Here is a 13,386-nt window from a genome sequence, read left to right as displayed (position 1 = left end):
ACTTGGAAACATTCATATTTTATAGAATTGGTATCATGCATTAATAATATATATGTATGTAAGTTAATCTTCCTGAAACACCAAAACAGATGAGGAAACCAAACTCAGATACAGAGAGGGTCATTCACTTTCCTGAGGTCACACAGCTACAATGTGGCATAGCTGGATTTGAACAGGTAACCTGGATGTGTCTCGAATTCAGGTCTTAATTTTAAACTCCAACATTTCTGTAAAAGATACACCATTATATGTAATAATACTAGCCAGGTGGGTTTCTAACAGTGGTGCTTTGTGATTTATAAGACACTGTGTAGCCCAGGATGGCCTCAGACTTGCAGAGATCCTCCTGCCTCAGCTTACCCAGTGCTGGGATTACAAGTGTGTGCCACCACTCCTGGCTAAGACACTTTGTCTTTTGGGGATGGGATCACATTTCTCCTCAACAATCACGTGGGGCTTAGGAAGGGTTTGTCACTGGCACACACCAGCAGGGGCGGTCACAGGTGGCTGCGGCCAGCATGGCCCAGCAGGACAGTTGGCAGAGCCAGCCCTAGCAGGGCTATGGGGGTGTGTGGAGTCTGGGTGGGGGACAGGGACACAGGTAGGGCAGTGCAGAGCCCCACAGATTAGCAGACAATGCCCAGAGCCCGAACCCAGGCAGCCTGCTGGACCCGGGTGTCACAGGAAGGTGGGGTGGACAAATTCGTTACTACTGCAAAGTGAAGCCTGCACACCCAGCCCTTAGCAGCTGCTCACACAGCAATCACTGTGATTTCAGGCCTTCGAGAGAGGAAAGGACGGGAGGAAGGGAGAGAGGGAAGGAGGAGTCGGCCTGGGTGGGAGCCAGGTGCGCAGTCACCCAGCCCGGTGTGGTGCTGCCTGTCATTCCGGCACTCAGGAGGCTGAGGCAGGAGGATGCCCTGGAGTTTGAGGACAGTCTGGGCTACATAGTAAGTTCGAGGCCAGCCTGAACTATATATCGAGACCTTGTCTCAAAAGACAAAAGCAAACAAACAGGCAATAATGCATATATACATATGTGTGTGTGTGTGTATATGTGTATATGTTTGTAATATACATATATATACATATATATCTTTTTTAAGACAAGTAGACAGAGACAGTGCACAAAGGTCTTGGCATTGACTTTCAGCATCTGTAAGGGGTATGGGACTTCACAGAAGGACTAGAGGAGAAAGTGGGAAGGGCATCTGGCACACAGCAGGCTTCCTGCCTGGGGCCAGGAGACCCATGTCATCCCGATGTGCCAGAGCACGCCTAGAGTGGGGTACCAGTCCCTGTGCAGGTGGCTGGTGGCCAGGGGACGCAGCAGTGTCTTGTGGCATCTTGTGGCATCACACCGGTGCTGCCAGTTGGCAAGTCACGTGTCCACCCGAAGCCCACGCTGGCCCAGAGCTCAGACCCCTGGTGCCCTGGGGGTGGAGAACAGTCCAGGGGCCGAGCAGGGGCTGCTGCCATCACCCGTCATGGCTCCTTCCCTTCGGGGCTTTGGCACCAGGTCACTGGTCCACAGCAGAGCCTCTGAGCCCAGGGTGCCTGGCCAGGGGTCTGTGCAGCTCTTGGGAGCTGGGGAAGGGCAGGTGCCGGCCGGGCGGAGCCCTTGGGAGTGGCTCCTAGAGCAGAGCTATGCTGCTCCGATGGCCCATGGCAGGCACCAGCATTGGCTCAGCAAGTCCAAGCCTGCGGTGGCCAACACAGGAACCCTGGGTCCCAAGGCCTGGGTGGGGGACAGGTTCACAGAGCAGCCTCAGAGTCCCATGAGAGATGGCCTGGCGCTGAGGAGAGGTGTGGCACCATCTCCCGGATGTGTCTGTGTCCTCACAGCTGCTCCCCCAGGGGCAGGGACAGGCTGTATTGGGGGACAGGCTGCTCCCCAACTTTCGACCCTGGAGATATGGACCCCGGGGTGTGTCACCAGGCAGAGGCCGTGACAGAGCCCGGCTCCTGGGCTCCCCAGCTTTGAGGCTGGGTGGGCTTGAACCTGAGGCTCTGTGGGGACATCAAGGGTGGCCTCTCAAGGAGGAGCGTGTGGCCTCTGGTCCAGCCCAGGGCTGCGGTGTGGCTCAGGATAGAGCACCTGCTTAGTACATGAGGGACCTGAGTTCCAGCCCCGGCCTTGGGAGAAAAGCAAGCCCACCCTGGCCCCTGCCTCTGGGTGACCCTGCCTTCAGCACTTCCTGTCCCTGGGCCTCACTGTCCCCATCTGAACCAGGAGCAAATGGACTGATGTCACCCAAGGGCCCCTGAGCTGGGATGAGCAGTGGGGCACAGCAGCTTCCCAGCCACCCTGTCAGAAGCAGGAAAGCACATGGTTTCTCACCAGGCCTGAGCTGGCAGGGTCCCCGTGGGGACTTCTTGTGTGTGGGGACATCGGTAACCCTGTCTCACTTTTGCCACCCCAGGAGCTCCCTGGAGACCAGAAGCAGCCTCTCCACTGACCGCTACAGGTACTGTCTCCCCTCTGCTCTGCCGGGATGGTCCCCACAGGCTGTGGGGGACATGAACTCCACTGTTTGGCCCTAAAATTCCCTCAGGGACCTAAGGTCCGACTCAGCTCAAAGCCCGGGCTCGGGACCAGGCTCACTGCTGGTTGCTTGCGACCCAAGGCTCCTCGTACCTGAGGGCCACCTGCAGTAGCCGCTCCTGGCCACCTGGGTGCAGCCCAGGGAGGAGCCTGACCTCATCTGTGTGCTGGCCGCCTGGGCATGGTGGACCCTGTGGCGCTGAGGCCTCTGCCCTGTGTGCTTTGTGTCCTGTGTCCCCATTCCATGGCTTCTGGAAAGAGCTTTCTGTTTTTACCAAGAAGGCTCGGGCATCTTGCTGGGTGCGGAGGTCCCCGGTTTAGAAGCCAGCCAACCTTGGCTCCTAGTCTCACATCCAAGAAAGATAAGCTGCACACAGCTTGGGCTGGAAGCAGGAAGTGGGGCTGGCTTAGCCGGAGAGGTGGCGACAGGCTGACCTGTGAGGCACGGGGGACAACAAGTGGACCGGGACCAAGGCCGGGGCCCAGGTGGCTGTTCTGTCATGACTGTGACGGTGGCCAAGAGGCGACGGCATCCCTGAGCCCGCTTAGGTGCACTTCTGGAGGACAGAGAGCCAGCCTTTGCGCGCGCACGCGCACACACACACCTGCACGGTTCTGTCCATGCACACTGCATGGCTGCACCCAATAGAACAGTTGCCTGACCGTGGTCGTGGCCCCCTGCCAAAGTCACCAAAGCTTGGGGCTTGCAGCTGGAACTGACGGTGGGAGGAAGCAGGCATGCAAATGTCCTGGAGCCCGTGTGTGTGAGATTGTGCGACGGTGGAGTGAGCATGTGCTGTGGTCCTGGCAGCGTTCACCGGAGGACCCCCAGTGTGCAGGCCTTGCACCATCACGGTGATACGGGTCACACACACTGGCCATGCCCCATTGTGGCCCCCGGGGACGACACACTTGAATGCCCCACTGGACCAGCTCGGGCATCCATAGCAGAGCCGGCGGGGCCCGGGGAGGAGGCTTCCAGAGACTTCTGTGTGTGGCTGAGCCCCACGTTGCTTGCTGATGGCAGCGTGGCTGGCCTGTCCCCTCTGCCAGCTGGACGGTCAGGCGCCCTGCTTGTGGCCAGGCCAGGAGAGCTCTGGGTGAGGGGGCTCTTTGATCCTGGTGTCTGCAGTTGAGGGCTCTGTCCTGAGTCCCCCACTCAACCCATGGGCCCACTGCATCCACCATCAAGGCCAAGCCAGCCCTCGCCAGACCAGGCAGGCCAGTGGCCACCTGGGCCGGGAAGCCAAAGAACCAGGCTTTCCGTCCCCAGGGAGCAGTGCCAGGGGTCAGAGCAGGGGGAGCAGGACCCCATCGACCCCACCCCATTCAGCTGTACTTCCCAAGGACCTAGGTGTGAAGGCGCTCAGGGTGTGGGGTCACACCCTACCTTTGCCTGGTTTCTGAGTCAGGAACAGGCTGGGGAACCCACATGCAGAGAAATGATTATTTTATTTTGGTTTTGGTTCTTGGTTTTGTGAGACAGGATCTCACTGTGTAGCCCAGGCTGACCTTGAACTCACTATGTAGCCCAGGCTGGCCTCAAACTTTTGGCAATCTTCCTGCCTCAGCCTCCTGAGTACTAGGATTACAGGCGTGCACCACCACGCCTGGCTCAGAAATAATTCTTAATGATGGGTCAGGTGTGATTAGAGCTAGGAAGAAAGATAAAGTGAGGCAGAGGGAATGGATTGTGGCAGGAGGGTGCTCAGAAGAGACCACTCTGAGGAGGCAACTTTCCCCAAAGTCTAGAAGTGCTCAGCTCCCGGGGAGGAGCCAGTGCCAGGCCTTGTGGCCCAGCGAGGTTGGCATCTGAGGACGGCAACGAGGCAGTTGGAAATGGATCTGTCCCCGTCTCTGCCATCCTGCGTCCTGCAGGGGACACCAGCAGAGCCAGAGCAATGCTCCCATGTCGCAGACGAGGAAAACCGCGATCCAGAGGCCGGAAGGAGCCCGCCCTGGCATCAGCCCCATCCCCAGGGCCCAGGGCTCCTCTCCCCATGGCTCCTCTGCAGGCCTGGGGCCCCCCCTGGGCCAGGTGGAGCAGGCGCAGCTGGGCCAGGCCAGCCCCGCCCCCATGCAGCACAGCCTGGGAATCCAGACAAAGCCTGCTCCCTCCACTGGGCTGGGCGTGAGGGGGAAACTAATGTCCCTGTCCCAGGGGAGCCGGTGGGCGGTGCTTGGGGGCGGCTGGCCAGCCCAAGCCACCTTGGCACACAGGCGCGGCCCCCCGGGCAGATGGCCACCCCCAGCTGTTGCCTCGCTCTCCCTGGTTTCCTGTGTCCTGTGTCCTGATGATGCAGTGGGCCCCTCCCCGACTGGCTGCGTGCTCCCGGGAGGATCCCGAATTCTCAGCCTCCACACTGCTGATGTAGCAGCCAGGGCTTTCTGGGTTGGGGGCTGTCCTTCGATCCGCTCTGTGGGGTGTTTATCAGCCTCTAAATGATTCTAGAGCATGGCATGGTGACCCACACCTGTAATCCCAGCACTCAGGAGGCTGAGGCAGGAGGATTGCCAGAAGTTTGAAGCCAGCCTGGGCTACATAGTGAGAGGGAGCCAGTAGCTCCTCCTCTCCTGTGGTGACAACCAGGCATTTCTCCAGGCATGGCCAGATGCCTGCCCGGGTACAGAGTGGTGACCAGTCGCCCCCCAGAGCTCGTTTGCTTTGCCGTGTGGCTCCGTGAGGGGTGGCATCCGGCCCTGGGTCCCTGCCTGCTCCTAGAAGACCAGCAGCTTTGCCCAGGGCAACAAAGGCCAGCCTGTTTTGTGGGACCAGTTCCCATCTGAGGCCAAGCACCCCGGGGCGGGGGTTCCTCTTCCTCTCTGGGGAGTCTGGGTAGGGAGGCTCCCCTTGGGAGGAGAGCTGAGACCTCGGCTTTGTAAACAAAGAGGGCTGGAGGGGACACGTGTGGCATAATTAGGAGGGGACCTGGGCCCCGAGGGCCTTCCTGTCTCTGATCCTCTAGCTATGGTGCCGGCTGGACACTAGGGAGAGATGGGGCTCCCACCTCAAGACGCTCGTAGGCGGTTCACCTAGTAAACAGGTAAATGAGCAGACTGTGGCAGAGAGCGAGCACCAACCCCTACCCAGCAGGAGTGCAGGAATCGAACCAGGGTCAAGGGAGGGGTCAGGAGGGCTCAAGGACCTGCTGGGGTGGGGGTTGCAATCTGCCAGCAAAGCAGAGCTCAGACACAGGGCGACCCGGCGATTCTGCCCCTGGCCTGTAGGACTGCCAGCTCCCATGACCCATGGAGTCACTGTGTCCCCTGGCCAACAATGCCTCTGGCTGGCCAGGCCTCTCAGCCCAGCCGCTTCCTTCCCACCCTCCCCTGTTAGCGACAGGAGTCCCCTCCTGGCAGCCAATGAGCGGCTGTCATCTCGGTTCCATTTTAGATTTTATCAATGTGTCCCTGTTGCCCGGGCAACGGTGCCTGGCCTCCCTGTCAGTCTTTCTTGCCTGTCCCCACCACTGCTGGCACCATGCATGTGGCTCTGCGCTGAGTTTTCCCTCAAAGTGCGGGCCAGACCGGGATTCTGCTGAATGCCACTGGGGTGGCAAAGGAGGCCGGTGCCTCCCTGGCGTGTGGAGTCCTCCGTCCCTGCTCCCCGGGGACGTCCCTGTCCTTAGCTACTCAACCAGGCCAGAAGGTGGACAGCTTCCTTCTCGGCCAGGTGACGGCTCGGCCACCAGGAGCCCCAGCAGCCTGGTCAGAAAAACATCCTCGCAGGGCCACTAGCATCCAAGCCCCCCGGAGGATGGACTGGGGGCCCCCGCAACCACACACAGCCAGAGCTGCCTTGGTTTGCCCTGGGGACCCCCAGGGGAGCCCCCAGAAGCGCCAGCATCCGGAGGCAGTGGCAGCCGAGTGAGCCTGGCGGGGCAGGCGCGTGAATGAGGCGCCTGGCTTTTGTGTTTGCAGCTCTTTGTATCGGAGGCGTGCACTGTACTCGCTGCACAGCGCGGGCAGGGCCGGGCCATGTGAGCAGGGCCACCGGGGCAGCTGGAGCAGCCAGTGCTCCAACGCCAGCCAGCCCCTCTGCCTCTGTGGAGTCCGGCTGGAGGCCGAAAGGCGAAAATGATCAAGTTCAAGGCCTTCTGCCTGGATTACTGGCAGTTCCTGTGCCTGCAGCCACTGCAAGGGGCCTATAGGAGGTGAGTTGGCCTCATCCGGGAAGGCCTGGGCCACCAGGGGGCTGTGACCTCCAGGGAAAGTTCTCTCTGCGTCGGCACAAGTTTGGGCCTCTTGTCCTGGCGTGGGGTCCCTGCCCCTGGCCAGGACTGGCAGCGGCATTGGCATTGCCACTTGGCTTAACTCTGCCTTCCTTCCCTTCCTGTCCCGAACCTGGGTATCTGCAGGGACACTGCCTGCATGACAGCAGGGGGACCCCCTGCTTGGAGGTCAGAGGTGGAAGTTCGTGTCTCTTCCCTTGCTGTGTGGCTTTCTCAGGTCACTTTCCCTCTCTGTTTGCCCACCTTTAGGGGCTGGGACCTGATATACTGTGGGATGTGGGGGCTGCTCTGAAGTAACAAGGGCTATAGGGACCACAGGCCCAAATGTTCTCACCACTGAGATTGTGTGTGCATGTGTGTGTGTGTGTGTTGTCCACATGCACACCCGGCTCCAGAAATGCCCACGCCCAGGCCAGCCGGGCAGCACCACACCGCTGTCCCTGTGGGTACCTTTAATGGCGCGTAATTAACAGTTGGAGGAGGAAATTATTCCGTCTGTTCCGAGAGAATGAGTTTTTCCTGATTTCACATGCTTAAATCTGTAGGGAACAGGGGAAGGGGACATTACCAGAACCTCTGCAGTGAGTCTTGGTCTCCTGCGAGCCACGGCAGCACACAGGGAATTACAGGAAAGGTAGAAAAATGAGACTGAGAAGAAGCCGAGCTTTGGGTCTGATCAGTGCTGCTCTGGGCGGCAAAGACAAAAGCCCCAGCTTACCACACCTTTTATTCAGTACCTCGTAACAAATGACTTGCAGAGAGTTCAATAGTTCACATTGGGATAAACAAGGTGTAACAGAAGGTTCGCAGAGAGTTCAGGACATCTCAGGCAAACAAGATGTTAACAGTCCAAGAACATCGAGGAACTGAGCAGATGTTTGCTCTCCCAGGATGTTTCTTGTCCTGGAGAATCACAGCATCACTGGATCACTGAAGTCTCAGTTGTGACCGGAGGCCAAACTGGAGTTATTCTGTAGCTGGGCTGTAGGCAAGAGAACTAGGCTAACCAAATGATTTTACCCTAAAATTATGTAGCATCGCTCCCGACATAAGTCCACAGCCATTAGCATGCGAGAGGCTCTGGGAAAGCATGGAGCTTCTCTTTTCTCTCCCAATGAGCTCTCGCCAAGGGGTGTGTGGCGGCCTGGAGAGGAAGTCCTGCTCTTGGGCCGGTGCCAGGCAGAGGCCACCCTGCGCCCCATCAGCACGGCCGTACCAGAGCAGGCACCCCTGGGGCCCTCGGCACCCCCAGTTTGCTCCTGAGGCCCCCAGGGCGGATGTCAAGGGCCCGGAAAGCCCTCTGCCCACATCAGTCCCCTTGTCTCTGCTGTGTGTGGCCGGCTTTGTGTCCTTGAGTGTCAGTTGCGGTCCAGTGAGGCAGCTGCGTGAGGTGAATTCTGGGCTCATATCTGAACCCAGGGCTGGTGGAGGGACAGGGTCATGGCCAGAGTCTCCGTGGAGGGTGACACCCGGGCCTGGCAGTGAGTGCCTAGAGCAGTTTGCCGGCCAAGATGGGGAGGACGGAGCTGCAGTTGGGAGTGGAAGGCAAATTAACAAGACCCGGAAGTTAAGGATGGGGGAGAAACCAGGGCGGTTCAGCCATCCCTGCAGCGATAGGATACATCAGGAGGGCTTCCTGCAAGAGGTGGCGCCTGAGCTGCACCTGGATACAGGAGTGGAGTTTTTCCAGGCAGAGAAGGGCACCATCAAAGGTGATCACAGCATCAACAAATGTGTTGGCTGAGGGCTGTGCCTGGCATGACTGAGAACTAGGTGGGCACAAATTTCTGCTCTGTGGTCCAGCCGGCCCCTGCCAGGGAGTTTGGAGAAGCCACTGTCCCTCTAAGCCTCCTGCAGCTCAGCACTCTATGAAGCGGAGGAAGGGGGCACTGAGCCCATAACCCACAGCTCCTGTGGGAAGAACAGGGCTAATGCCAGGATGGGGGCTCGGCGAGCATTGCCCAGACAGAAAGGCTTTGCCAGTGGAGCCGCTTGGCGTCTCGCCCACTGCCATATCCCATTATTTAAAACAGCGACCCAAAACTTACAGCGTATGAACGGGGTGTTTCACAGACAATGCATAATTAACCACTTCTAAACACAGGGTGTGCCAGGCTCCCTGGAAGCTGTTAATTATTCTTCATTAGCGATCTTAAATTAATGTAGAATAAATCCTGGAGTGCTGCCAGAGGCGGGGCTGGGGAGGAGCAAGGAGCAGCGGACTCCAATCAGAAACGAGAGGCCTTCGTGGTGGCTTCACATTCTGTCTCCTTAGGGTGCGATCGGTGGGCCCTTCGGCCATCGTGGGGGGGCGACGCACCCTCCCCCAAGCCCCCCACAGCCAGCAGCCCTCAGGGTGCTTCCATGAGTGCCGCAGAGCAGGTGAGAAGAGCACAGAGAGGCTCTGTTCCCCAGCTACAGAGCCCACCTGTTCCAATGGGGTGGGGGCCCTGGGTCCCACTCATCCCGACCCCCAAAGCCAAACCAGCATGGACCCCTTATCTGGTGTTTACATTTCCCATTTTTTGTTTTTGTTTTTATGTTTTTGAGACAGGATCTTGCTTTGTAGTCCAGGCTGGCCTCAAACTCGAAATCCCCCTGCCTCAGCCTCCGGAGTGCTGGGGATTACAGGTGTGCACCACCACACCCAGCTTCACTTTTCATTTTTGTAACTTTGATAACACAACATTGTTTTGCATGTTTTTAAACTTTAGATGCATGGTATAATACTCTCCTACTTTAAAATAAAAGCATTAATTGTGGTAAAGTAGATAGGATGTAAAATCTGCCACTGTAACTGGTTTTTAAGTGCATTAGATACATTTTCACCTTTGTGGAACAATTGCCACCATCTCCAGAGCTTTTTCATCTCCCCAGAGCAAAACTCCGTCTCCACACCACACTAGCTCCCCACCCCCACCCCGGCTCCTGGTTCCACCATGCTACTCTGTTTCCCTGAATGTGGCTGCTCTAGGTAGAGACCACAGATGAGTGGACTCCTATAGTATTTGTGCTTGTGCATCTGAGTTATTTTATTTAGCATAATGTCACCAGGTTCATCCATGCTGCAGAATATGTTGGAATTTCCTCCTTTTCAAGGCTGAATAATATCCCACTGTGTATGTAATTCCACATTTTGCTTATCCCTTCATCTACTGGTGGGCTCTTAGGTTGTTTTCACCCCTTGGACACTGTGAGTGATACTACTGTGAACATGGGCAGCAAATATCTCTTGAAGATGCGATTTGCTTTTTGTATTCAACATTTTATTGGTGAGATTGATCCATGTTGCTAAGTATTGTCCTCATTCTTTGTTTTCATTTGTACAGTGGACCCTTGACTTACGAACTCAGTTCACGGCCTTCAAAGTCTTTCTCATGTGTACAGGAGGATCTCAATGTCCTTAAGACACTGGCCCAGGATTTCTCAGTGAGCCCCACACAGGAAACGATGCTGTAATGTTCCTTCCAGGAGTCTTTAGGGATTAAATCTGTATCTGAGATCATCTGGAAGCACAAGTGCCTGGCATTTGGGTTGTAACTCAAGACTTTGCTCATAAGTTAAAATTAAGATTCCAGTTGTAACCCAAGTTGTTTGTATGTCAGGCTGGTTGTAACTTGAAGGTCCACTGTATACAGTATTCTTCCACACAAATACATCCCAATCTAAATACATCTGTTCTCCTTTAGCGTGGATTTAGGTGGTGCCCCATTTTTCAAAAAGTGTAGCCGGGAGTGCTGGGACATACTTGTGGTGCCCACTGCTTGGGAAGCTGAGGCAGAAGGATCACTTGAGTCCATGAATTCAAGAACAGCCTGGGCAACATAATGAGACCTCCCCTCCTCAAAAAATAAAATAAAATTATAGAGCAGGGTAGGACATTAGTATCTTCAGCCTCACTGGGTTTAGCAGAATTGCTTTCCAAAGTGATTGTGCCAGTGCTTTGGCATTTGATGTGAGTCTCTGTCTCCACAACCTTGCTACACTTGGTACTGAAATCCTCGGGGTTCAGTCTTGCAAGGAGGGGTGAAGCAGCGGGCGTCCTGGGTGGCCGGGTAGCTGGAGGAGACCCTACAGGCCCCTCTCTCCGGCCCCTCTGACTATAGTGGTCATTGCTTGCATCCGTTGAGTGTTTCTGTGTGCTGAGTGCTTCGTGTATGCCAACTCCATTAATCCTCACAATAGACTGGTGCTGGTGGGCTGGGGTGCAGCTCAGTGGTGAGCACTTGCCTGGCTTCCATCCCGGGCACCACAAGATAAAAGAAGGAAAGCAACAGATGCTAGTATTTCCCCCATATTTCAGACATGGAAACCTGAGCCCAGAGAGGTTAAGCAATCTGCTTAAGGTCACAGAATGGAATGTAGTCAATGAATCCAGGCAAATGATTCCATGAAGCCACGTGGCTGTTCCAGCCCCACAGCTTCGTAAGAAATGACTCCAAATCCTAGTGGTTTAAAACAATAGTGTTTCATTTTCCTGCAGATCTGCAATTTGGGCAGGGACTGCTCTGTGTGGCGCCTCTCTTATGGCCTGGGTTTTCCTGCACCTGGTAGCTGGGTTCCAAAGTAGCTGTGAATAGCCATAGGCCACTACGCAGGCTGTGAAGTCTCAGGGCAGAGTTTGATTGGGTGAGCTCAGGTCATGACCCACCCCTTTGTGGGAGAAGCAGGAAGTAGGAAGACGCTTCCGAGTCCCCTTGGTTTCCATGCCACCACACTGCACCCTGCAGGAGAGGGGCTTCGAGGAAGGAGTCTGTCACACAGTGCAGAGTGACTTATGTTACCTGTGAGTGTGGCTTCCTTTCTCAGGTGCTTTGGCCAGACCAGAGTAAGGCCCCAGAGGGTGATGAGAAATGACCAGAGGGCAGTGTCAGCCCATTGTCAGGCATTCAGGTGAATAAACCTAGTGAAATGTTGACCAGGCTGGGGCTGGTGGCACACACCTGTCATCCCAGCACTCGGGAGGCGGAAGTAGGAGGATCGCCACAAGTTCAAAGCCAGACTGGGCTACTTAGTGAGTTCAAGGGAAGCCTGAATGACACAGCAAGACCCTGTCTCAAAAAATAAAACAAAAGAAAAGAAAGTTAAGGGAGCTGGTGTTAAATTCATAGAGCTCTGATTTGGGGGAGCATTCTTGCTGTGTCGAGACCTTACCAGGTTCTCCCCAACAAGCACTCATTGTCTCTGGGGGACCCCATCCCGAGTGGCTCTGCCTCAGCCATTCCTCAGCAGCCATCGCTGCATGGGTCAGCCTGCTGGAGAAAATCAGGGCACCCCAGCAGGTGCCAAAGGGCTGGGTCTGAGGGCTCACAGGCTAAGTCCCGGCTCCTGTCACCCTGGTGGGAGCTGACCTGGCATCCCTGAGTGTCCTGTGTTGAAGTTGTCACTTTCACTCCCTCAGAATGGGACCTTTTTGGAAATCTGGCCATTGAAGTGATAATGAGTGGGAAGTGAATTGATTAGGGTGGACCCTAATCCATCTCCTGGTAAGAACACCGTGTATGATAGGTGACCTTATGTGTCCACTTGCGAGGTGCTGGGAATTGAGAGCCTCCCCGGCCCATTCATTCATTCATTTAATATTTGAGACAGGGTCTTACTAAGTCACTAAGTTGCCAAGGCTGGGCTTGAATTTGCCATCCTCCTACCTCAACCTCCTAGAGTCCTGGGATTACAGGTGTGCACCACCACATCAGGCTTCTGTGTCCACCTAACTGAGCCACAGGGTGCCCAGGTATTTGATCAAACATTATTCTAGTTCCATCTGTGAAGGCTTCCAGCAGAAGTTAACACTTGAATTAGTAGGCTGCGCCTAGTGGGTTGCCTTCTCTGACCTTGGTCCATCAGTCGAGGGCCTGAACAGAATGAAGGTCCGATAAGAGGGAGTCCTCTCACCTGGCTGCACTTGGACTGGGACATGATGCAAATCAAAACATAGATGCTGGGGGGCCTCGAGTCCCCTGGCACTTGGACTGGATGTGTACCTCCTACCATCCTGGCTCTCTGGCTGACTTCGGCTCTCGGTCTGTCAGCCTCCATGTGCATGTGAGCCAATCCGTGTATATGCCGTGTACCCAACAAGCAGAGGGCCCTCAGAAGAAACCAGTCTGGCATCTTGATCAGGGCCTCCAGCCTGATGAGAAGATAAATGCCCATTGTTTGGGCACCAGGCAATGCTCTTTTTCACTCAGCCTCAGTCCATTCTGTGTGGCCAAAGCAGCAGCATCGCTGAGACTCATGACTTGGGAGGGACGGGGGCTTATTTCTTAGAGTCCTGTGGCCTGGCAAGTGCAAGATCAATTGGAGGCTGCCCCTGGTGAGGGCATCTTGCTGTGCCATCCTAGAGGAAGGAGGAAGGGCGACAAGGCACGGGGGTGGGCAGAGGGGTGGCACTCATCCTACATGAGGAATCCATTGCCCGGATGACCACCCACTTCCATGACAGCAGCGAGAATCCATCCCTGAGGGCAGAGCACTCCTGATCTAACCACCTCTTAGAGATCCCGTCTCCTAGGTGGCCATGGCGAGACACGCTTGTAATCCCAGTGCTCAGGAGGCCGAGGCAGGAGGATCGCCACAAGTTCGAGGCCAGCCTAAGCTATATAGTGA

General features: G+C 56.0%; 1 protein-coding gene across 6 annotated transcripts in view; it reads left to right on the top strand.

Annotated features, from left to right (window-relative positions):
- Nucleotides 1-13,386, top strand: part of Iqsec1 (IQ motif and Sec7 domain ArfGEF 1) — a 280,229-nt gene that overhangs the window by 187,884 nt on the left and 78,959 nt on the right. For 2 of the 6 annotated variants that reach the window (XM_087207193.1, XM_087207196.1), the window contains exon 3: nt 2,424-2,468. The exons of 3 other annotated variants lie outside the window; for them this stretch is intronic. In XM_087207193.1, coding sequence (XP_087063319.1) covers nt 2,424-2,468 — 45 coding nt within the window. Of the gene's footprint in view, nt 1-2,423; nt 2,469-6,571; nt 6,700-13,386 lie in introns of those variants that run through there. One more of the 6 variants, XM_087207201.1, reaches the window with a different exon arrangement.

The sequence above is a fragment of the Heterocephalus glaber genome, unplaced genomic scaffold (genome assembly GCF_053883595.1).
Source record: "Heterocephalus glaber isolate CG9 unplaced genomic scaffold, H.glaber_assembly_v1.0 deba00000768, whole genome shotgun sequence".
Lineage (NCBI taxonomy): Eukaryota > Metazoa > Chordata > Mammalia > Rodentia > Bathyergidae > Heterocephalus > Heterocephalus glaber.
The sequence above is the reverse complement of the archived record's forward strand: the minus strand, read 5'-3'. Positions and strand labels throughout refer to the sequence as shown.